At 41.4% G+C, this 23,522-nt stretch overlaps 1 protein-coding gene across 2 annotated transcripts in view; it reads right to left on the reverse strand.

Annotated features, from left to right (window-relative positions):
- The window catches only part of LOC138304105 (fer-1-like protein 4), a 1,042,026-nt gene that overhangs the window by 632,075 nt on the left and 386,429 nt on the right, over window positions 1-23,522 (reverse strand). For both annotated transcript variants that reach the window (XM_069243852.1, XM_069243853.1), the window contains one exon: window positions 12,991-13,051. In XM_069243852.1, coding sequence (XP_069099953.1) covers window positions 12,991-13,051 — 61 coding nt within the window. The remainder of the gene's footprint in view (window positions 1-12,990; window positions 13,052-23,522) is intronic.

Raw genomic sequence — 23,522 nt, forward strand, 5'->3', positions numbered from 1 at the left:
CCTAATCCTGCAGAGTCCCTAGGCTAGCTGCACAGTTACCGGTTTCCAGCCTTTTCTCCACCCCATATTCACAAAGTGGCGCAATGCATGCATTGCACGACTTTTCGAACCCTTTGGGCTACATTATGCCTGCAGCAGGCATAATGTATGTAAAGAGGGTGCATCCCCTTTGTGGTGGGGGGGGGGAGAGAAAACGGTGCAAAGAAATCTAAGAGATTTCTTTGCATCATTTTTTTTGCCTCTTCTAACAGCTGCTCAGAGCAGGCATTAAAAGGGGGCACACTGATTTTCACAATGGACCCCTATGTACTGTTCAGGGATAGCACCAACATTCAGGTGCTAACCCTGAACAGTGAACAGTACATCAATAGCGTCAGAAATTCTGATGCTATTGCCCCTTATCCTGCGCCACGGATGGTGTGCCATGTTTGAAATATGGTACACACATGGTGGCGGTAAGGGGGCGCAAGGGGCCACAAGAAAAGTGTAGGGCCACTTTCATAAATCTGGCCCTTAGTTTATTAACATCCTGTGTGACTTGCACAGTGGAAATATTATGTTCTGTACTTGCTTCACTTGTTGCACTTCCTTGAAATAATAAATGTAAGTTTTAACAATGAGCTTCAGTGCTCAATGTCATGCTGCATGTTGCTTTCTAAAATGTATTAAATCAAGGAAGCTGCTGATTGGAGACAAGAGAGGAGTGACAATGTCAACCAATCCAAGATGTTCTGAAAACAGAAAAGATACTTTGGAGATGCAAGTTAAACATGATTGGTTATTAACACTCTCACCCCATAGTCTTGTCCAATAGAAGCTTAGTTAGTAACTTCTAGGACTTTAATAAAGCAAAGTTTTAGATAATGTAAGTCCCTTTTTTGTTCTTCAGTTCTAAAGTTAGGATGTGTTTCTTTTATTTAGCTCTTTGCCTATGATTCTATCAATTCAGATATATTAGGCCCAGCTTTCCTGAACTGTTGCCCCATTCATGTTCTTAATCCCTAATGAAGACCTGATGCTTCAGTGCTCAGTTGATGAAGATACCACTATCTGCTCTCTCATTTAGGAGAGGTATGACAAATGTGCATTTGTCTTTCTTGCAGGTTTTTCTCCTTTAGAAAATCAAACTGCTTATTTTGGTTAGCACCATAGTTAGATGTTTTCCAAATTAAAAAATTTTTGTCTTTCTTTTTGCATGAAGCCCACACATGCTTTTCAAATCAGAGTAAAAGCTAGGGATGCCTGATCCAAATTTTATCGTCTTTTAAATGATTGTGATTAATTCATCTGCATAAGCTAAATGTATACTGTTTTTATTTTTCACTTAATATTGTTATTACTATGCATTGTTATGAGATTCTTCAGACGTTTTGGTCAGCCTCTGCTGTTTTTATATCTCTATCATTTGCATAATTTACGTGACTTTGGCATTGTTAATCAGAGGGCAATAGATGCTTAAACTCTGCTAAACTGGTGTGATGATTCAAGGTCATAAGTCATGGTGGGTATAAATTACTGTCTCTAAATTGAATATTTTGATTATTGGATGATATATTGGATATTTCCTGGCTCATATTATTTGATTGGATGTTCTCTTACTCCTGTCTGAGTCCAAAGATTTGAGCCGACCTCTTAAAGGAGTATATATTTTACTTTATTAGGTGACGCCTTATCAGAATAATATAAAAAAATATAAGGTCTCACGCTAACATATGAAAGCCTTTTCCCCATGTAACAATCCTACTCTGCGAGTCGTAACCTGTTAGCGACTAGTAGAATAGGTTTGCGAGTGGTTATTAGAAAGGGGCGTGCCAAAGCCATCCCTTCCTCATAATGAGTTGCAGGAGGATGTAAGATTGTTTTAGGACCATAAATGCGGTCGCAAAACAATCGCAGTTACCAAAAATTTCAAGTTGATGGTAACCCATTCGCAAACGGAAAGGGGTTCCCATGGGATCCCTTCCCCTTTGTGAATGGAATCGAAAATATTTTTTCAGAGCAGGTAGTGATCCCACAGACCACTGCCTACTCTGAAAAAATAAAAATAAAACTTTTAATTTTTTCTTTTTTTAATGCATCCCGTTTTCCTTTCCTGTGATACCACCTAGCGAGATCAGGAGTATTCACAAACCCTTTGCACCTCTAGATATCTATATTTATTTTTCTTGTAATATCTCAAAAACTACTGAACTGATTTACAACAAAAAGGTTTCTTTCTGGATCAAAAGCTACCTTTCTGACGAATTTGGTGTAATTCTATCTAGCAGTAGGGGCTGTAGTCCTGTTCAAAATCCCTATGGGAATTATAATGGGAATCTCACTTTTTTTGCCCCTTCCCTTTTTCTTGGCCCCCGCTTGACGAATCACCCCGAAACTTCCCATGTACAACACGATTCTCTGGAAAACTTTTTTGTAAACGTTCGTGAAGATTGGTCAAACAACACCTAAGATATATGCAAGTCCAAAAAGTTTTTTCAATGGAAGCATGGTCCTAACTATAACTACCTACTGGTGACCACCCGTAGGTTTTATATCTATCTATCTATCTATCTATCTATCTATCTATCTATCTATCTATCTATCTATCTATCTATCTATCTATCTATCTATCTATCTATCTATGTATCTATATATATGTATATATATATACATATATATATATATATATATTTATTTTTATTTTTATTTATTTTCACTAACGCACAGGTGAAAGTGAAGTTATAGTAAGGAATTGTAAATATATATTACTTTACTTTAAAGAAAACTTAGACAGTCTATGAAAAAAACAAAGTTTAAAGTAACGTTGTAGTTAGATGAAAATTACAGTGACAGTAACATAAAGATTTAAACTAAAAAATGACCGAAATTCACCAATCATAGTAATCTCAAGTAACTATGTTTCTAGCCCTGAAGTAACTATAACCCACACCGCCGCCATACACAGTTTTGGCATCAATATTCTCATTTCAAATGTTGCAGTGATGCTATCAGTGATGACAAGAACATGTCAGGAGTGATGAATTATGTGAGGTAGCAGTGCATGGCGAGGGCGTGAGAGCCTTTACAGGCTCAAGGAATGGAGTCATGCACCCCCTTCGTTTGAAGTTACATTTGTCCCTCAGGACCTAGGTAGCCTATTAAGGCTTGGGGAGGGGGGGGGGCTGCATACTCCCCTCCCTTTTATCATGGAATTCGGGCCCTAAGGATGGGTTCCTGGGACCCATTGAGGCTCGGGACGGGGGCACTCACCCCATCCCCTTATTTTACCTGAAACTTAGGAGGATGGGATAACTGGGACCTCCCAGAACCTCAGAGAGGAGGTCACGCACCATTCTCCCTAAAAGCAATATTTTGCACTGCCTCTGGGCCCTGTCCACCCTGGGGATTTCTTAATAGTAGGACTTTTTTTTTCAATTTAGCTGCAAATGTTCAGATTTTCTGCAAATTTGCTGCAAATTAAAAAAAAAATGCTTTTAGCCCTAGGCGAGGTCTCCAGTCAGGGGGTCAGGGTCTTCCTACCTTGCATCCGTATGTCCTTTTTTTTAACCTTTTTTATGTCTCTGTATTGAGCCCTGTGTCCTAAGGTGGCTCCTGCCATGTTCTTGTTGATGTGGTGGCAGCCAATCAAATCTTTGCATGAGATCTGTTGGGTCTACAGAATTTTCCGCAGTGTGATATATACAATGTTTCTGAAGCGTAATTGCTCAAAAACTACTGGACAGATTTACACCAGATCACAAAAAGCCCTCTTTCAGGACCAACATCTAGTTTTCTGCCAATTTTGATGTAAATCCATGCAGGCGTTCTGACTGTAGCATATTTTGGGACTTCTCTTTTTCTCAGTCTCAACCTGGAGGAGCTGAGGAGGAAGAAGATTGTTTGTGTAATTCAATACATATAAATATGCATATATGCATATCTAAGAAAGAAGTGACTCAAACAGATGGTCTCACCAAAGAACAAAAATATATTTCCACTTCAACGTTTCAGCTTCTGCCTTTCTCAGGTAGTACAAGATGGCTTGCTCAGTGGCTACACAGCTGACACTGCTGGATTTTCAAAAAGCATCATGAGTAAAGATTCTAATTGGAATGTAGAATCAATGTACTCCTGAAAAAATCAAGTGGTATTGTCAATGATGTTCAGACCATCTGGATGCAGTGATTTTAAACAGTACATCCAGAAGATTTCTTTGATGTCCAGTAGTTCTTCCTTTAAGACATGTTCCACAGGGAAAATCTTAAAATCTGACAGTAAATGGTCCAAAGGGTTAAAATGATTGGCTACAGGCTGGTCAGGTTTCTTGTTAATTATTCCTGTTTGTGGTTCCTGAATCATGTACGGAGGATATTCGCTGTTTGGCCTACATATTGTTTTTTTACAGCTTTGGTATTGCCCCTTAATCACATAAATAATGCAGGTTGAGCGACATGTAAGATATCTTATTCCACAGGTCCTTTTTTTAACAGAGCTAGTTACTGATGATGTTTATAAATGGTATTCACATGGGATGCACCTTTTAGAATCAGAGCAATGAATCCATGCATTTGTTACAGCTCGCTTAAGATCAGCTCTCACAATAAGCGATCGCAAATTGGGAACTCTGCGGTAAGCAATGACTGGCTGTTTTGGGTAAAGCTTTTGCAATTTTTCACAACAGTAGAGGAAAAGGTGTTTGCATTATATTTCTGTAGTTGGGAGCTGATGGATGATAGTCAACCGCAAACAGGATTCTGTCACTTTTGTTTCTTCTGTTGATATTCCAAATAAGTGTTTCCCTGGGTAACTGCAAAGACTTGTCAGTTTGTTGCATAATGATATGCAGAGGATAGCCTCACTTTTTAAATAGTGTAACAAGCTCCTGTAGATGGTCTTCACAGGTGTCTTCACTGCTGCAAATGCATCTTATTCTGAGTGCTTGGCTGTAGATGATGCTGAGTTTAGTGTGGCGTGGGTGACATGAAGTCCAGTTTAGATACAAATGAGCATCTGTAGGCTTGTGGTAAAGAACAGTTATTATTTTTTGTTCATGAATGGTGAGTAACACATCCAGAAAAGGGAGATGACTCTTCTGTTTAGTCTTGCTGCTGGTGAATTTGATGGCAGGATGGATACTGTTGATAAAAGCTGTATATTGTTCCAATGTTCTGCTTTCCGCATTCAATATTATAAATATGCCATCAATGTATCATAGCCATAACAGTGGTTTGATGCTAGAACTCGCAAGTATATAGTCCTCCAGTTGGCCCATGAAGATACTTGCATAGGAAGGAGCCATCTGAGTGCTTATGGAAGTCCTTTGTATCTGCAGATAGTGCTTAACAATGAAGATAAAATTGTTGGATTTAAGGATAACTCTAGCAAAGTTTGTAAGCACATTTGTTGATGATTTTTTCACAGTTCTTTTATTAAGAGCTTCAGATGATGCCATAAGCCCATCCTCATGTGGTATATTGGTGTATAATGATGTAACATCAAATGTAGCCAGAAGAGTGTCATCCCCAAATGTGTAGGTTTGGTTTAATTTTTCAATAATCTGGATGAAGTAACTGGTGTCCTTAACAAATTATGGAAGTTCCTGGACAATGGGCTGGAGGAGCAAGTTGACAAATAAAGATAGTCTCTCAGTTGCCAATATCATTGCCATAGATGATGGGGCGGCCAGGATTGTTCATTTTGTGAATCTTGAGAAGCATGTGAAATCTCCCAGGTCTTGGTATGGGATGAACAAGTATATCTGTTGTTTCATCAATTAAATTTAAGCTCCTGTACTTTGCAACCGTGTTCTTAATCTCTTTGTTCAAGTCGTCTGTAGGATCAGTTTCTAATGGTTTGTAAGTGTTGGTATCCATCAGTTGTGTCATTCCCTCCTCAATATATTCACACACTTTCATTGCAACCACTGCACCATTTTTGCCTGCCAGTTTTATAATGATCTATTCTCTGTTGAGGGTAGTGGAGAGCTTTTCTTTCCTCTCTGGTAATGTTATCAAATATCCTTTTAGGTGTTGATTCTTTGATGAGTTTGTTAATGGATAAATGTATGTATCAAGAACAGGATTTCTACCACATGGAGGAGTCCACGAACTTCTTAAATGGATCTGGAAGGTAGCTTTCTGATCAGCATCAGGATTATTGTTAAAGTATTCTGCAAGTCTGCATCTTCTCTCAGGCTTTTAGGTCTCTCATCATGTTGGCTGTACTATGGTCCTTAGGTACAGGACAGAAATAGAGGCCTTTGCTCAAAAGGTTTAATTCACCTGGTGATAGCAGCCCTCCAGTTAAACAATAACAGCATCTGATGTCTTTAAGGGTTGTAGTTGGCTGGTGCTTTTTTTGTCTTAGAAACCTTCTGTTTTTTATGCTGTTTACCCACAGGACATACACTGACAACTGAATCTCCAAGAACAGAATGATTTATGAAGTGGTGAGCTGGGAGAGGAGATATATGAAATCGTAACATGTCTCTTTTTCGTTTTTTATTTTTCAGCTTTAAAAGCTTTAAAAGCATTCCTTCCTGTCATATTTTCTACTTCTGCAATCCTCCGTAGTAAGTGTGGCACTTCAGAGTCACTTTTTGTGTTCTTTAAAAGTTTCTGTTCTTTTTGTAGCTTGATTTTAAGCACCTGCATTTTTTGAATGGTGACTTTAACATATACTGATAGTAGGGCTATTGATGAGTTACTCAGTAAAATATTCCATGAAGTAGACCATTCACAGTTCCTTAGTTTTTGAAAGGTGGCTTAGATTTATTCTCTACCCCCATGGGTTAGATGTTAAGTTTTGTATAGATTTATAAATGTGCTAATGAAAATATGCACTTACTGATTTTCTCCTGGATCAACAGTGCATATCTAGGATGTAGATTTGTTCTTGACATGGTGGTTGCTTCTGGCTTGAGCACTGGCATCCAAGGAGGATACAGGTTTGCAATCCCAAAAACAGTACACTAAAAGATTATGGATCATAAGAAAACAACAGCCATTCAGGGCAAAAATCTGGATCCCAAAGAATATATGAGTCACAGAAAATGAAATATTCAAGAAACAAGTGACTCATCACACTGATTATTATGACTTAATTGTATGCAAGATAGGCTATTTGCCTGAAAATGCCTCCTGTTAAATGTTTTATTGTAAAATTATATTCTTGAAGTTTGGATAATAACCTGAGTAGTCTGGCTGACCCATTATTGGTCCGGCTTTTGTTCAATATGTGCTTTAAAGGCTTGTGATATGTGAAGAGTTCAAAAGCACGTCCCCATATATACATTCTAAATTTATGGATAGCCCAGGTTCATACCAGTGCTTTTCATTCGATTGCGCTATAGTGTTTTTCACTGTCTTTTAGCATTCTTGATGTAAAACCCACCGTTTCTTCTTTGCCTCCAACCCACTGACTGAGGACAGTTCCCAATCCAATCAAGCTTGCATCAACTGTGATGGTACATTTGCTACCTTCCTTAAATGCTCTCAAGGCAGATGCCTCCTCGATCATTCATTTGATTTGTTCAGAAGCTATGTTTGCTTTATCTGAACACACAAACCTGGCTCCTGTCCTGAGCAATGCCCGTATTGAGTCAACCACCTGAGTGTAACCCTGATAATATTCAGCGAGGCCCCAAAAGGAACAAACAGCATTTCTGTACTTGCGGGAAGCTGCTTCTCTGATAGCTTTTAACAAGCAAAACTTAGGTTTGACTCCGATGACGAAATGGTATGACCCACATAGCCTAGTTCTTGCGTACCAAATTTGCACTTGTCCCGCCTAATGTTCATGCCAGTGCACTTCAAAATTTACAATACTTCTCTAAGAATGTGATTGTGACTCTCTACGCTATTGGCATAAAACAAGATATCATCCTGGTAGGTTTGTACTCTTTTTATTTCCTCATCTAGATTGTCCATAAATTTTTGGAGTTCGCTAGCTGCTGATGTGAGCCCAAATAGTAATTTTAGTTATCTGTATGCTCCAAATGGTGTTATGAATGTGGTTAACTCCATTGAATCCCCTGTGATTGCACTTTGATGGTACGCGGAGGGTAAATCAATGATAGAAAAATACTTAGCCTCTCCCAGGTTGGCCAAAAGTTCTCAATGAAACAGTCAATTGGGACTTGTAAACCGCAGCTTATCACCCGTGGGATCTCAAGGTGCTATTGCGGGCGTGCTGCTCACCCGAAGAGCCAGGTCTTGAGATCCTTCCTGAACTGCTTCAGCAAGGCGAACTGTCTGAGATTGAGCATGTTCCTTGTCTGGGCTGCGAGGTAAGAGAAGGATCTGCCTCCAGCTGTGTTCTTCCTGATTCTGGGGATGGCGACGAGGGCAAGTTGGGAGAATCGGAGCTGCCTGGTGGGGGTGTGGATGGTTAGGCGGTGGTTGAGGTAGGCTGGTCCAATGTTGTGCAGTGCCTTGTAGGTGTGTGTTAGTATCTTGTAAGTGATGCGTTTGTCAATCGGAAGCCAGTGCAGGTCACTTCGGTGGGCAGAGATGTGGCTGTGGCAGGGGATGTCCAGGATGAGTCTGGCTGCTGTGATCTGGATTCTCTGGTAGAAAGTGCGTTGCCATAGTCCAGTTTGCTGCTGACAAGCGCGTGGGTGACCGCCCTTCTTGTCTCAGTGGGGATCCACTTGAATATCTTCCGAAGGAGGAGCAGAGTGTGGAAGCATGATGATGAGACGGTGTTGACTTGCTGGGTCGTGGAAAGCATGGAGCCCAGGATGATGCCAAGGTTGCGTGTGTGGTTAGTAGGGGCATTTCCTAGGGCGGTTGGCCACCAGGAGTCATCCCTGGTGGGGGAGGGGAGCTAAGTATGAGGATCTCTGTCTTGTCCGAGCTGAGTTTGAGGTAGCTGGTTTCAATCCAGGTGGAGACTGCTTTCATTCCATTGTGGAAATGTCCCTTAGCTGTTGAAAGGGTCGTAAGTCAAGGAGATGATCAGTTGGGTATCGTCGGTATAGGAGACTATGTTTAGGCTGTGTTGTCTAATGATTTTAGTGAGCGGGCCATTTAGATGTTGACGAGGGTCTGGCTTAGTGAGGATCCCTGAGGTACTCTGCAGCATGTTTCTTTGGGTGCCGAGGTGAACGGCGGGAGTCTTACATTCCGGGTTCTTCCGATGAGGAAGAATCAAATCCATTCCAATGTTTTACCATGGATGCTGGCGTCGTGGAGTCTGGTGCAGAGGGTGGAGTGGGAGACTGTGTCGAGCACGGCAGAGATGCGAGGAGGATGAGGGCAGCTGCGTCTCCGTGGTCCACTATGGAGTGAATGTCATTGGTGGCTGCGAGGAGGGCAGTCTCGGTGCTGTGCTTGCTCCTGAATCCGGACTGGGAGGGGGCCAGGATCTGGTTTGCTTCAAGGAACTGTGAGTAGCATGTTGATGGCCTTTTCAATTACCTTTGCTGGGAATGGGAGCAGAGAGATGGGTCTGTAATTCTTCAGCTCCTTTGGGCCGGGGGAAGGTTTCTTTGGGAGTGGGTTGATCTCTGCACACTTCCAGTTTGAAGGGAAGGTGGCGGTCTCAATGGAACAATAGATAATCCGGCAGAGCTCTGCTGCGATGGTGGCGCTGGCCAGGTTGAAAATGTGATGTGGGCACAGGTCTGAAAGTGCCCCTGAGTGAATGGAGTTCATGAGTTTCCAGGTGTCTTCTGAGGAGATAGGGGCCCAATGGCCAGGGTCTGGTGTGGCATCGGATCAGTGGTGGTGCTGGATGGGGCGTGCTTTGGTCTTGTATCTTGGGGACGGGATGGCAGTCTACCAATATGTTTTTATTTAAGGTTCTAAGGTCTGCGCACAACCTAATTTCTCCAGATTTCTTTCCAGCCACTACTACTGGAGAAACCCATTGTGAAGAATTGCAAGGTTCAACAATACCATCCTTACACAGGTTTTTTAAACACCTCTTTCAGTTCCTCCCTAATGCTGAGTGGTACGGGACGCACTTTGTGAATTACTGGTTCAGCTAATGGTTTCAACTTGAATTGGTGTTCAAACCCCTGTACATTACCTACTTGATCACGGAAAACATCCTTGAAATCTGATACTTTCAATATTGTCAACATTGTCACTGGTGGACACACATACCATAGGCATTTCACCTACTATCACAGGGTTATTAGCTCCTGCTTTGTGGTACAAACTTAGCTTTACGAGATCCTGCCAACCAATTATGTTCTTTCCTTTAATAGCTGCATACATTTTAGTACTTGTAACTCTTTCTAGACATTCTTCACTTTATATAAAATACCTCAACATGTCTATGTCCTTCTCACCGAAGGCTTTAGGGTTAATGTCTGTGGGTAGAAGGGACACAGTGTCTCCCCTCTTGTCATGAAATGTAGGGTCTCTAAGTATTGTAACTGGTGATCCTGGATCAGCCATGACCTGTAATGCAATTCCCCTAATTATAGCATCACAGGTCCTTCGACTGATCCAGAACCAGTCACAGTACTGTATTCAATGGTAAGCTTAAACGTTCAGTGATATTGTCATACTGAATATTAACACTGTTAATTTTGATGTGATTTCTCCTGTTTCTTTGAAAAAAAAATCAAAATGCCCTACCTTTTTGCACGCTAAACTGCAGGTCAACTCAAATTATAAGTGAGATGTGACTTTGACCCGCATCTGAAACAAGTATATGGAGATTTCCTATGTAGAATCTTTATACCTCTGTTTAGTATATTCACATATGACAATGTTTCAATGTCTTGTTCAGAATCAGTGGTTTAAACTGAGCTGATGGAATCACTAGGATTAAGAGCGTTCAAGGAAACCATGGATTTTTCTATGCACTTCGCTAGATCAATGACTTCCACCAGTGTAGCCTTTTCTGAACCCTTTTTGAACAGCAATTGAAAATAAATTGATCACAAATATAAGTGTCTATATTCACACCAAAGTCACATGTGGCTGCTAAAACTCTAGGTCAAGGTATTTCTTTACAACATTATGCTACGTTTGTCTGAATAATGTTTGTTCAATGGTTCCGCCGCCTCCCTATAGACATTCCATTTACCGTCGCCTGATTCATCATGTGGTGCAGGAATGGTTGGCAAATTGTCAAAGACTTCTTGTGCCTTTTGTCCTAACCAAACAAAAGTGCTAGTTTGCACGCAGGAGTGAACCTCACCACATCTATGGCCACAAGATAATTTTCAAACAGTCTTAACCACAATTTCCATTTAATTTGTGGTTTTCCAAGTTGTGCCAGAAAGGGAGGAGGCTGCACAGGTGTTGTTGCCATTACTAGTGAACAAAACACGTAATACCAAGAAAATATTTAGGCAAATGCTAGGATAAAATATGATCTGACTGGATAAACTCTACAAACTTTGCAGTAATCAGACTTTCGAAGTTTAATTGGAAAGTAGTCAACGATATTAAAAACAGCATCTTACACAAGTTTTTGAGGTAACGTATTCAACGTGCTTGCAAAATAGTTGAGGTAACTCAAATTGGTAGCGTGCTGAAGCAGAGTAATAACCGATGTGCAGTAAATGCAACAAACTCTCCCCAAGATGGCCACTGACGTGAATAACATGATGAAATAAACAGAAAGAGTGGCCCGCTCACATCGGTTTTGAAGAACCTCCAAGATGGCCGCCAATGTGATTGACAAACTGACATATTAGCATGACGTGGGATAAAGCACTCATGCAGGTCGGAGAGTGAGCATATGAGCATGGCGTGGGGTCAAGCGCTTGTGCAGGACTATCTCAAGCTCCTGAGAGGTTGGGGAGTGAGCATGCACGCAGTCCTCCCAAAATGCGCAAATTCTTCAGCAACTGACCTCACACTAGCCATCAAATTTTCCACTATTGGGAGCTTGTTGATGGGCTTCAATCTACAACAGCACACCTGCAGGAGATACGAAATCCTGGCAAAGCAAAGATATGTGAAAATGAAATTACGTCGGTGGGCAACAGTGTGGCTTCAGACTCTCGTCGCCAATATGTAGAGGTCAGTCATCACATTAAAAAAAAATATTCCTTTTGAAGAATATGATTTATTGTATGACAATGATACCCAGGACCGGGAGGGTTACTGTTCAGTTCCCAGCAACCACTTCATTCCAGAACTGGAGCTCATACTAAAAGTAAACATGGCATCCTATGAAGGCATGACAACATCACTGAAATAAGATTTACATAACTTAAAGATACATACACTACAAATGGGTTTGTTCAAATATTACAAATGCATTCCAAGATTCCTGTCATCTACTGGGACTAACAAAGAAGAAACAAAGGAGGACTGCAACAAAAAAATAAGAAACAAGGTAAAGTAAGGTAAAGGAGTTGGGTGGCCAGTAGAAGAATGGGAAAATGATGAGAGAGGAGGAACGCATGGTGTTGTAGGCCTGAGGAGTGAGAACAAGAAAGATGGGGAAATTGAGGTATAACAGAAGAAAGTGGGGAGAGAAGGATGGAGAAAAAAGGGGGGCTAAAGGGGGCTCTCTGAAAATGAGAAGGAGGAAAGCTGTAGAAAAAGCCAAACTACACAAAATGATTTTCTCTAAGGAAACCTGGTAAATTCGATGCAGGGTGAAATATTTGTTAAAAAATATTTTAAGAAAAAGAGTAATCAGAACAAGTTTAGTCAGGTTTCTTTTCTACTAATTTTTATACAACTGTCAGCATGTGTTGCTACAACAATGAGACACACACACATGATTCGCAAAGCAAGTCAAATTCGTACTGATGAAGCTAGAATTAATGCTCTCACACCACATACCTACATCCTTATTTGACTTCGTTCATCAAATGTATTTTAAAGTTCGGTGTTTAAACCACAGGTTAAAAGACGTTTTAAAGCACGTTTTGAGGCGTTTTCAAAAGGAAGACTATAATCGCCAATTGAGTGATTTCCTGTAGAAAAATATTCCCTTTAAAACAAGGTGCACCTTGTCCACTTCTAGACCCAATTACATAATTTTGCTAGGACAGAAAATATTCACTTTGATAGAAAGAAATTTTGAAAATACCTGGAAATGCTGTGGTTTCGGGCTAAGACTAAAATCCCATTTGGCAGGAAATGTGCAGCGGCTGCAAATTGAAGGAAATATCACTTTAGTGTGTTGAGTGGCTATCACAAGATACATTGATTAATGAAGTGCAATTGCATAGGTCCTGGCAATGTTTTTTTTTAACTTACTGAAAGCAGGCACACCTTTATGGCAGAGAAACAAGAGGGATATTTCATGTCACCAAAAACTTGCAGAGAGTTTGAAAAGGAGAGATCTCAAACTGGTGAATGTAAGGCTTGAGTAGACCATTCAGTCTTGGTTGTGTCTTTGCATTCTGCTACCTCTAGTTCGGTATTTTATATCTCGAATGCTGGAATACAGGTGTCAAAAAGCAAAGGCAAACAAGTCCTGCATCATCTACTCACACCTCCTCTACAACTGACAGTACAAAAGTACACTGCATGGGGCATGAGCATTCTAGCTGCTAAAATTCTAAAAACGTGTAGAAATCCAGCAGTTAGCAAACCACCATAAGCAAGTTCTTATCAGTTAGAAGGATTAGTGGGGAAGTCTATCACATGCCAAGTTCTCCTCGAACCCCGCACCTTTCCGTATTTCTGGTATTACCGCTGTGTCAAAAGTTGTATTCCAGCATGGCAAATTTAACCTCTCACCTTTTGAGGTCAATCCTTTGTTCATCACGAATGTACAGCACTTAGACGTACCTATAGTTGAGGTTTTGTCCTCTGCATAAAAGTTATGTTTATTATCTTCCAGGGGGATGTTTACCTCCCCATCCTCCAATAGAAAACGACTTTCACCTTACCACGAAAAAAACAAAAAACAAACGTGCTACTTGTTAATGACAAGAAATGGCCGGGTCTTGCAGTTAGTTTTGTCCTGCCAACCAAACGTGTACTGTTACTGGCCCTGACGAAGGGATGTCTGCTTTTGCACTGCACCCACAACACGTCTGTACATAAACACAATAATACAAAGTGCCTATTCTCAGATCCACACCTCACAATACCAGGATAGTTGATCCAGAAACACAGCACAACATCTGGTGACATGGTACACCAAAAAGACTGCCATATTCTAGGACAAAGTGGAAGATGACGCTGTGGCAGCCCCATCCATACCGTTTGTCGCAGCAGCCTTTACAGCCCCCCCCCCCCCGCCCCCGCCTTCCTGTTACAGCTGGCCTAGTTTATGCATGGTCCTCACAGAGGTCGCACAGCAAGAGACGAAATTTGAAACTTGGTCTGGTGCTTAGGTTACTAAGGGTGCGTATTGGAAACTGAGAGTTTAGTGGCAGCTTCACTACCTAACACTAAATTGGGGCATACACTTTATCATAATGTACCTCGAATAGAAATGTGGGTAATGAAACGTGAATATGTGTAAAGAGAAAGATATAAATACAACTGTATAGTGTGCTGCCTAGTACTGTCACCCCTAGTATATCTTCTCCCTATTCACATCTTGGTTTCTGTGGTGTGGTTTCAACTAGACCCAATAGACATTTCCGTTCAGTATACAGCACCATGGGGACAGATGCAATAAGCATTTAACGGCTACAAACATTCCTATCCGGTGTTTGTAATCGTTAAAATCCTTGTTCGAAGGAACGAATCCTATTTTAGGAGTCAGTAAACGTTTACCGACGTCTAAAACTGGATTGTCACTGCATACCGAATCGGTATTTTGCGACCATTGTTTTGTACTTCTGACCCCCTCTGTTTCGGACTCTATTGTGGTAATACAATACTTTCTATACATTTTCATAGTGCACCTTGGATTAAATATTGAAACTAATCTGTAGTAAAAAAAAAGAGACAGTTCTCTATGCTGATTTACGTTGCTTTGATGACATAAATGCACTTCCGGACACCAATGGAAAGAGGATCTGTTAATGCTCATGGTGCAGCAAGTGGTAGCCTTTCAAGATTACTTAAGTAACTATGGTGTTTCAGAATATTAGCTCTGATCTTCGTAAGGAACCTAACAAAGATGACCCAGAAGGAATCTAATCACTGCTTCCCTGTGTAACAGGGGTAAATGATTAGTGCGTGCATGGTGGTGAACCGGAGTAAAAGATGCTGATATGAATTATACAAGGTCATAGATTTGTAAAACTAGGTAGACTTATCCTGAGGGATCCAGTGATGTTGCCAACAGGCCTGCTGGAAGTAGGGAAGTGAAATGACAAGCCCAACACCAAGGTGTCATACCTAAAGGTGGCATTTGCAGGTGTCTCCATTGAGCAAGCACCCTTGACTAGTGCTGTATGTACACATCATTTACAAGATTAAACAATGAATCACATTACTTTTCAGGGCATTATTAACAATCCCACCAGCACAAGAAAGAAAGTGCACTGGGCTTGACAAAAAATTACAATAAATGATCATAAAAAAAATCACTCAACCTAAATAACTAGGCAGACAATTCTAAGATTTCTGAATAGCATTGACAAATCTTGAGATTGAAGTCACAACATCAAAACTCTTCCGTTCAAATGTGCTCATTGCGGTTGTCCTTGAATGGACTCTGTGCCTTTTGAAAATCCCTTTTCTTAATTCCTGTAAAATATAAACAATCAATAAGTAAATGAGTTATATTGTATTTCATAACAAGAACACATGGGCTAAGGCCCTGGTTTTGCTAAATTCTATTCCGGTGAAGGGGGATTTTCCCTATTGGTTCAACACCAATACAAATGTGTAAAATTTATTTGACTCTCTTATTGGGAATTTTGATAAATAGAGGAGAAATTCTAGGTCTCACAGGTTTTCAATGGAGTGCATTGCAGATTTTCTGAACAGCAAGTAGGCACTATCTGCCAATAAGCTAACTCTTGATGTTTTTGTGAGTACGGTGTTTTTACCGTTCTCATTTTTATTTATTCATCATAATTAAACACATAAAATTGAAACTGAGAATTGTTGGAAAATTTAACAATTTGATGTGAAAGAGGGTATAGGTGATATTGAGAACTTTTCGCTATTTTTACAGAAAATTTGGGATCCGCTTTGTTCTTTAAGATAGAAGATAAAAATCTCAGGGCTCAGGTTTTTGCTAATAAATCATAGGAGATTGCGCCTTATTCACGGTGGAAGGCTTGGTTCATAGAGTTTTGCCGAACAGAGAATAACTTCTTTAGGCACTCTAATTTCACCCTGTCACAGCTTACTGTACTTTCGAGGCACAACAAGGTCTGCCTCACATAGAGCTTGGGGGACCAGTTTACATTTTTTTCAGTGGGTTCGCTGTTAATCTGCTGTATCAAGTATCAAACCTCTTTAAAGCGTTAGTAGTTCCCACTAAAGAGGTTATTAGCATGCTAAAGTGCGTGTAAACCTTGACTTGCTCCAAGTTTACATTATTAAGAAACTAAACAAACTTCTCAGGTTTTTTTGCGAAGACTAAGGTGTTGGTTTTATCTGTATTAATTGTAAGCTTGCTGCTTTTGCAGTATGCACAAAGAGTGTTACATTTTCACTGAAAGCCGATTGGTGTAGAGTCCATGATGACGAGGTTGTCAGCATACATTAGGGACAGGGTGTGCTGACCCCCAATGTTTGGGGAGAAGGTATTTGTTAAGGATCGTTTGCTTGGAAGGTCGGAGATGAAGAGACTGAAAAGGAGTGGGGCTAGAATATATTCATGACATAACCTGTTTTTAATCAGGATTCGATCTGATAGGGGATGTTCCCATCTAGGTCTATCTGGGCCAAGTTTTGCAAGTGGAGCTTTGGATTGATGAGATGTGATCCCAGAGAATATTATTTCTTTCAATTTGTCCCACAATATTGCACAATTGACCAGGTGAAAGGCAGCTTGTATGTCATAGCTTGCTACCGAAAGAACTGTCCACCTCATTGCTGCCCAAAGGGCTAGGCAGTGCACCACCATAGAGTGGTTTTCCCTAAAGCTGCAATATTCAAAAGTAGTGGAGCACTCTTCATTATAATCAAACAAATTATATAACAAGTAATCAAGAAAAACATATGCCAAGAGTATCAATGAAGAAATGTAGTCAAAAGGATTTCAATCAGAATAGCAAATTTTACTTCATCTTGTAGTCAGTTGTTGATATGAATCACAAAACTTTAATAGTGGTCTCAATTTGATGAAGAAATCACCCCTATAATAAACAGTTCTTCTTATGGGTAGGTAGAAAAGAATCTTTAGTGTATTGATGATCTTGATCAGATGAAAAGTTCAGCGGACACGTGTTTCATCCCTAGCCGGTACATTTTCAAGGCTTCAGAAGATCTATAGCGATTTAAGTCACAAGATCTTCAATGGACCAGATGTCACTTATAGGTCCTTAATGCAAATTCCATCCATGCTTCACGAAAAACCCACTGAAAAGTTTTCAAAAACTAATAACTGCCTCGAGGATGCCCTAGACAGCCAATTTCCCAATCCATATGAGGCATACACATCGGGCATCAGGTGTGATGTAGTGTAATGAGCACCATCTCCATACTATTTTTTACTAAACAAGATGTGCAGTAGATAGACCATTGTTGCCGTCTGTAAGGTTAAAGTTTCCTAAAACTGCCCTGCTTTAGCATACATTTCAAACTAGTATCTAAAACAAAAATAAGTCAATAGGTTATGGGATCTGATTTTTTTCCCTTTCCTATAAATTGGTTTATTAATGGCGTCTCTTCAAGAAACCCATTTAAAAATGGAGTAAGTAAATTTACCCTCTACAAAGGACTTGTCTTAAAACATATGGCTAGTAGGGTATCAGCCCCTTCAGCAAGAGAGTGTTTAATTTTTTTCCTTTATGCATTCCACAACCTCAGTTTCTTGGGTCCTTTGATTTCTTGGATAGTTCTAAGTTTCTTTGGTGTTCTCAGTTTCTTGGGTCACGCTATTTTATTTAAATTCATGCTGAAAACGCCAGAGTGGCACAATTGAGGCATACATCATGCACAAAGTGTGCAGAATATAGTGCTGTCAAGCTTCCTGGCTGGAAGGACAGTAGTAAAGTGCAGGTCACTCGATTCACACCAAGATATAGAACTCATCCAGCAGCCAGTTTATGCCATTTCAATGCTTAAACTCTGCAGGAAGCCTATATCTCAAGGCTGTGGCACCCGTCTTTCAGCATTGTTAGCATGAAGCATAACAGGCCAAAACCTTGCAGAGCAGAGGTAAAATACAGGGAATATGTTTGCTTTTTTAACTTATCTCAGATGCAAGATGATTTTAATTTCAATGAGAATTCCTGGCTCTGAGAAGCTGCACCTGAAGGTTTCTAGCACTAATCTGGTGATAAGTGATCCACAATTTCCCACACTCTTTAAAAATGTTCTTTAAACAGAAAATAATATGGTGCATGATCTCTAACCGTGAAATACTGACGCTTGTGAGTTACTTTCAATATACCAAATGAAAAGCTATTAAATTGATTGTGAACTACATTGGATTTGGCTTCTATTGCACTTTTCCATTATTCTGAAAACTAGAGCCCCACAAACTCTGGCATTATATGTAGCGGCAATAAACAACAAGTGTTGACAAATCACTAGGTCTCGGCAATCTGAGAGCTATAGGGATTGGCAATGCAAATGTATTTAGGTATGACTCTGCGACTGTTTTTACTGATATACACAAATGCATTAACATTGCCAATGCCTACATCTCTTGGACTGCTGAGGCCTATTGGCTTTGCCAATGCTTGTTTTATTTATGTTTCACAAACATATGCAATACGTAAAAAATGCAGGATCCTTTCAGGTAACAACTGCTCTCAATAAAATGTTTAACATCATGTCCTAAATGTAGCCTGCCACTCCACTGGAGTTAATGACAAACTCTGCCCCGATGGGATTACATTATTTTTCTGTATCAGGCAATTACTGCGAGCAAAAGACAGAGATGGGAAAGACGGAGCAAAGAAAGACAGAAAAGTGTCTCAAAGGGAGGAAGCAGAAAGCTGTAAGAGTGAGCTGAAGGGGGAGGAAGTGCCTGAAAATGGATGAAAGAGGCCAGAGGTGGCTTTAGGATTATGCTGCCTCAGTGTTCTGTACTTGTCCCCCAAAAAAGTTTATTTTAAAGTAACTGGTAAATCTGTAAAGCACTAAAACTTAAATTTAAAGTAACTGGTAAATATGTAAAACACTGAAACGAACAGGGCTCATTGTGGCTCCCACATGCTGAAAACAGATGTGCCTGCCTTCGCTCCCAAGCTGAAAATCAGCGTGCAGTGTAGACTTACAGCTGGGCCTGGAGAAGGCATACCTTTGGTTTACTTGCAAGCAGTGCTTAATTTGAGCTGGTTTTCTTGCAAGCAGTGCTCAGTTTGAGCAGGTGCTTTCCGGTGTGGGGCACCAGTATGTTTTTTTAGGGCTGACACCTTTTTTCAGCATCAGGCATTTACTGCAAGCAAAAGACACATATGGGAAAGGCAGGGAATGTTAGAAATGGGGTCTTTGGTTGACAGTCAGGTTACCCCCTGTACAAGCAAGGACCCTCACTCTAGTCAGGGTAAAAGAGAATCACCCTCAGCTAACCCCTGCTTACTCCCTTGGTAGCTTGGCAGAGCAGTAGGCTTAACTTCTGAGTGCTAGGTATAAAGTATTTGTACCAACACACACAGTAACGTAATGAAAACATTACAAAATGACACAACACAGCTTTAGAAAAATAGGAAATATTTATCTAACCAAAACAAGACCAAAACAACAAAAAACCACAATACACAAGTCAAGTTATCAATTAAAAAGCAAAAAGAGTCTTTATGAAGTTTTAAACACACACTAACACTGTTAGCGTGAAAATGTACATTGGTTGTGTCAAAAATAACCCCACACGGGCGAGTGTGCATCAAAAAGGGCTTGCGATGCGTCGATTTCACTCACTCACAAGACCTTGTGTCGTTTCTCCTTTCGTCGGGTCGGGGCACATCGTTTCCTCTTTCCACGGGAGAGCGATGTGTCGATCCGGTCAGCAATCTCGGGTCCGGGCAGGCCTTGCGTTGTTTTTACACCCCCAGCGGTGTTTGCATCAGAAATCCATCCGCACGATGATCCGAAAACCACACAGCGCGGGTTGCAATCTCCCAGCCTCCATCAGCAATGCTGCGTGTTGTTTCTCCAGTTCCGTCCGTCGATTCTACGGTTGCGTTTCCGGCGAGTGTCGATTTTCAGCCGTGGAGCCGGCGGTACGTCATTTCTTCAGTCGCAGATCAGAGTTGTGTCGATCTTTTCCCCGCACGGAGCTCTGTGCGTTGATTTCCTTCTCTTATGCTGCCAGCCTCTCCTTTCAGGGTCCCAGGGACTGGATGGCCACCACAGGGCAGAGTAGGAGTCTCTCCAGAGACTCCAGGTGCTGGCAGAGAGAAGTCTTTGCTGTCCCTGAGACTTCAAACAACAGGAAACAATCTCTAAATCAAGCCCTTGGAGATCTTCACAAGATGGAAGGCACACAAAGTCCAGTCTTTGCCCTCTTACTCTGGCAGAAGCAGCAACTGCAGGATAGCTCCACAAAGCACAGTCACAGGCAGGGCAGCTCTTCTTCCTCAGCTCTTCAGCTCTTCTCCAGGCAGAGGTTCCTCTTGTTTCCAGAAGTGTTCTAAAGTCTGTGGTTTTGGGTGCCCTTCTTATACCCATTTTCTCCTTTGAAGTAGGTCTACTTCAAAGCAAAGACTCTCTTGAATGTGAAATCCTGCCTTGGCCAGGCCAGGCCCCAGACACTCACCAGGGGGTTGGAGACTGCATTGTGTGAGGACAGGCACAGCCCTTTAAGGTGTAAGTGACCACTCCTCCCCTCCCTCCTAGCACAGATGGCTCATCAGGAAATGCAGAATACACCCCAGCTCCCTTTGTGTCACTGTCTAGTGTGAGGTGCAACCAGCCCAACTGTCAAACTGACCCAGAGAGGGAATCCACAAACAGGCAGAGTCACAGACATGGTATAGGCAAGAAAATGCTCACTTTCTAAAAGTGGCATTTTCAAACACACAATCTCAAAATCAACTTTACTAAAAAATGTATTTTTAAATTGTGAGCTCAGAGACCCCAAACTCCACATGTCCGTCCCCTCCTAAAGGGAATCTACACTTTAATCATATTTAAAGGTAGCCCCCATGTTAACCTATGAGAGGGACAGGCCTTGCAACAGTGGTGAAAAACGAATTTAGTAATATTTCACTATTAGGACATATAAAACACATTACTATGGGGGTCATTACAACCCTGGCGTTCGTACCGCCAACAGGCTGGTGGTACGAAAACCCATACCAGCGGTATTCCGCCATTTTTGCCCCGGCGGTGATAATCCGCCAGGGCAGCGCTGCCCTAGGGATTATGACTCCCCTACCGCCAGCCTGTTTCTGGCGGTTTGCACCGCCAGGAAGAGGCTGGCGGTAAGGGGACTCAGGGGGCCCCCAGGCAGAGCCCCGTCGCGCATTTCACTGCCCGAATTTCAGGCAGTGAAATGCGCGACGGGGGCTACTGCACCCGCTGCACATCAGCATTGCCGCCGGCTCAATTACGAGCCGGCGGCAATGTTGATGTGACTTTTCCGCTGGGCCAGCGGACGGTAACTCTGTTACCGTCCGCTGGCCCAGCGGAAAATTCAAAATACGGAGCCAGCCATACTCTGGCCATATTCTGGCTCCCGCAACCTCTGCAGACCGCCGAGGTTGTAATGATCCCCTATATGTCCTACCTTAACCATACACTGCACCCTGCCCTTGGTGCTACCTAGGGCCTACCTTAGGGGTGCCTCACATGTAAGAAAAGGGAAGGTTTAGGCCTGGCAGGTGGGTACACTTGCCAAGTCGAATTTACAGTTAAAACTGCACACACCGACACTGCAGTGGCAGGTCTGAGACATGATTACAGAGCTACTTATGTGGGTGGCACAACCAGTGCTGCAGGCCCACTAGTAGCATTTGATTTACAGGCCCTGGGCACCTCTAGTGCACTGTACTAGGGACTTACTAATAAATAAAATATGCCAATCATGGATAAGCCAATTACATACACATTTTGTAAAGGAGCACTTGTACTTTAGCACTGGTTAGTAGTGGTAAAGAGTCCAGAGTAACAAAAACAGCAAAATCAGAGTCCAGCACACATCAACAACCTGGGAAACAGAGGCAAAAAGTTAAGGGAGACCATGCCAAGGATGAAAAGTCTAACACAGGGGAAGAGAAAAATGAAACAGTGTCACAAAGTGAGAAAGCTGAAAGCTGGAAGTGCATGGAGTGGAAGTAAATGGATTAAAGAGGCCCGAGATGCCTTTTAGGGTTACGGTGCCTCAGCATTCAGAACTTAGCTTTCTGCATCAGGCATTTACTGCAAACAAAATAAAAATGTAAGAAAGACGAGGAAAGAGAAAAACAAAAAAGCGTCACAAAATGAGAAAGCAATGTATACAAAACAATTATAGAACACTGTATACTTGGCCCAAAAAAAGTTACATTTAAAGAAACTGGCAAATATGTAAAGCACTGATACTAACAGGGCACATTGTGGCTCGCACATGCTGAAAACAGAAGGGCATGCCTTCGCTCCCAAGCTGAAAATTAGCGTGTGGTGTAGACAAAGCCCATGTAAATATATCATTAAAAGTGGCAGTGAGACATAACCAGCACTCCTAACGTGTTGCAGGTCCGTCACTCATTTGAAAACAAAAAAAGTATTCCCAAACCAATGGAAGAAAATGCCCACTGCATATGTTAAGCAGTAGTTGGGCAGTGCCTCGGAAGAGGCATGATGTATGCATGCCCTTGCCAAATGGGGATAATGAAAAATAGAGCGGTGGGTGGGCTAAAGCACACAATGCTGATACAGCATGTCTTGGTTCGAGACCACACATTCGTGCTGTCTAGAGCCAAGACCTAAAAAATAGCAAGGCTAATCACCATCGTGGTTTGAGGAAAGGGGTAGGTAAAACATACCTCACAGCAAAGTAATTGCACACCCATTGTAGCATCTTACCACAAATATTGCAAACAATGATAGATGATCTAAAGAAGGATCGCTCTGAGGCTATTGTCAGGTTTAAACGTCACAACCTAGAATACAACCAAACATCACACCCTCCAACGCTGTATTAGGTAAGGCACAGATAATTCAGCAGATTCAAACAGTACTTTAAACTATGTTAAATGTTCTAATACCACCTTAACTTTGCTGGAGGATGATGATTCTGTTGACAGTTTGCTGGGCAAAATAGTTAACTCTGATGTACATTTACAAACCACACTCTTGAAAAGAAGTCATAAAAGACTTAGGGCCTGATTACAACTATGGAGGAGGTGTACATCCGTCCCAAAAGTGACAGTAAAGTGACGGATATACCACCAGCCGTATTACGAGTCCATTATATCCTATGGAACTCGTAATACGGCTGGTAGTATATCCGTCACATTTGGGACGGATTAACACCTCCTCCAAAATTGTAATCAGGCCCTTAATAAGCTAAATAAAAAGAAAATCAAGCAAGAAGGCTAGACCAGATTAGGGAGCACTCCACAAAAAGTGAAAGTTGTTTCAGATTTTTGAAAACAGCAAACC

The sequence above is a fragment of the Pleurodeles waltl genome, chromosome 7, assembly GCF_031143425.1.
Source record: "Pleurodeles waltl isolate 20211129_DDA chromosome 7, aPleWal1.hap1.20221129, whole genome shotgun sequence".
Lineage (NCBI taxonomy): Eukaryota > Metazoa > Chordata > Amphibia > Caudata > Salamandridae > Pleurodeles > Pleurodeles waltl.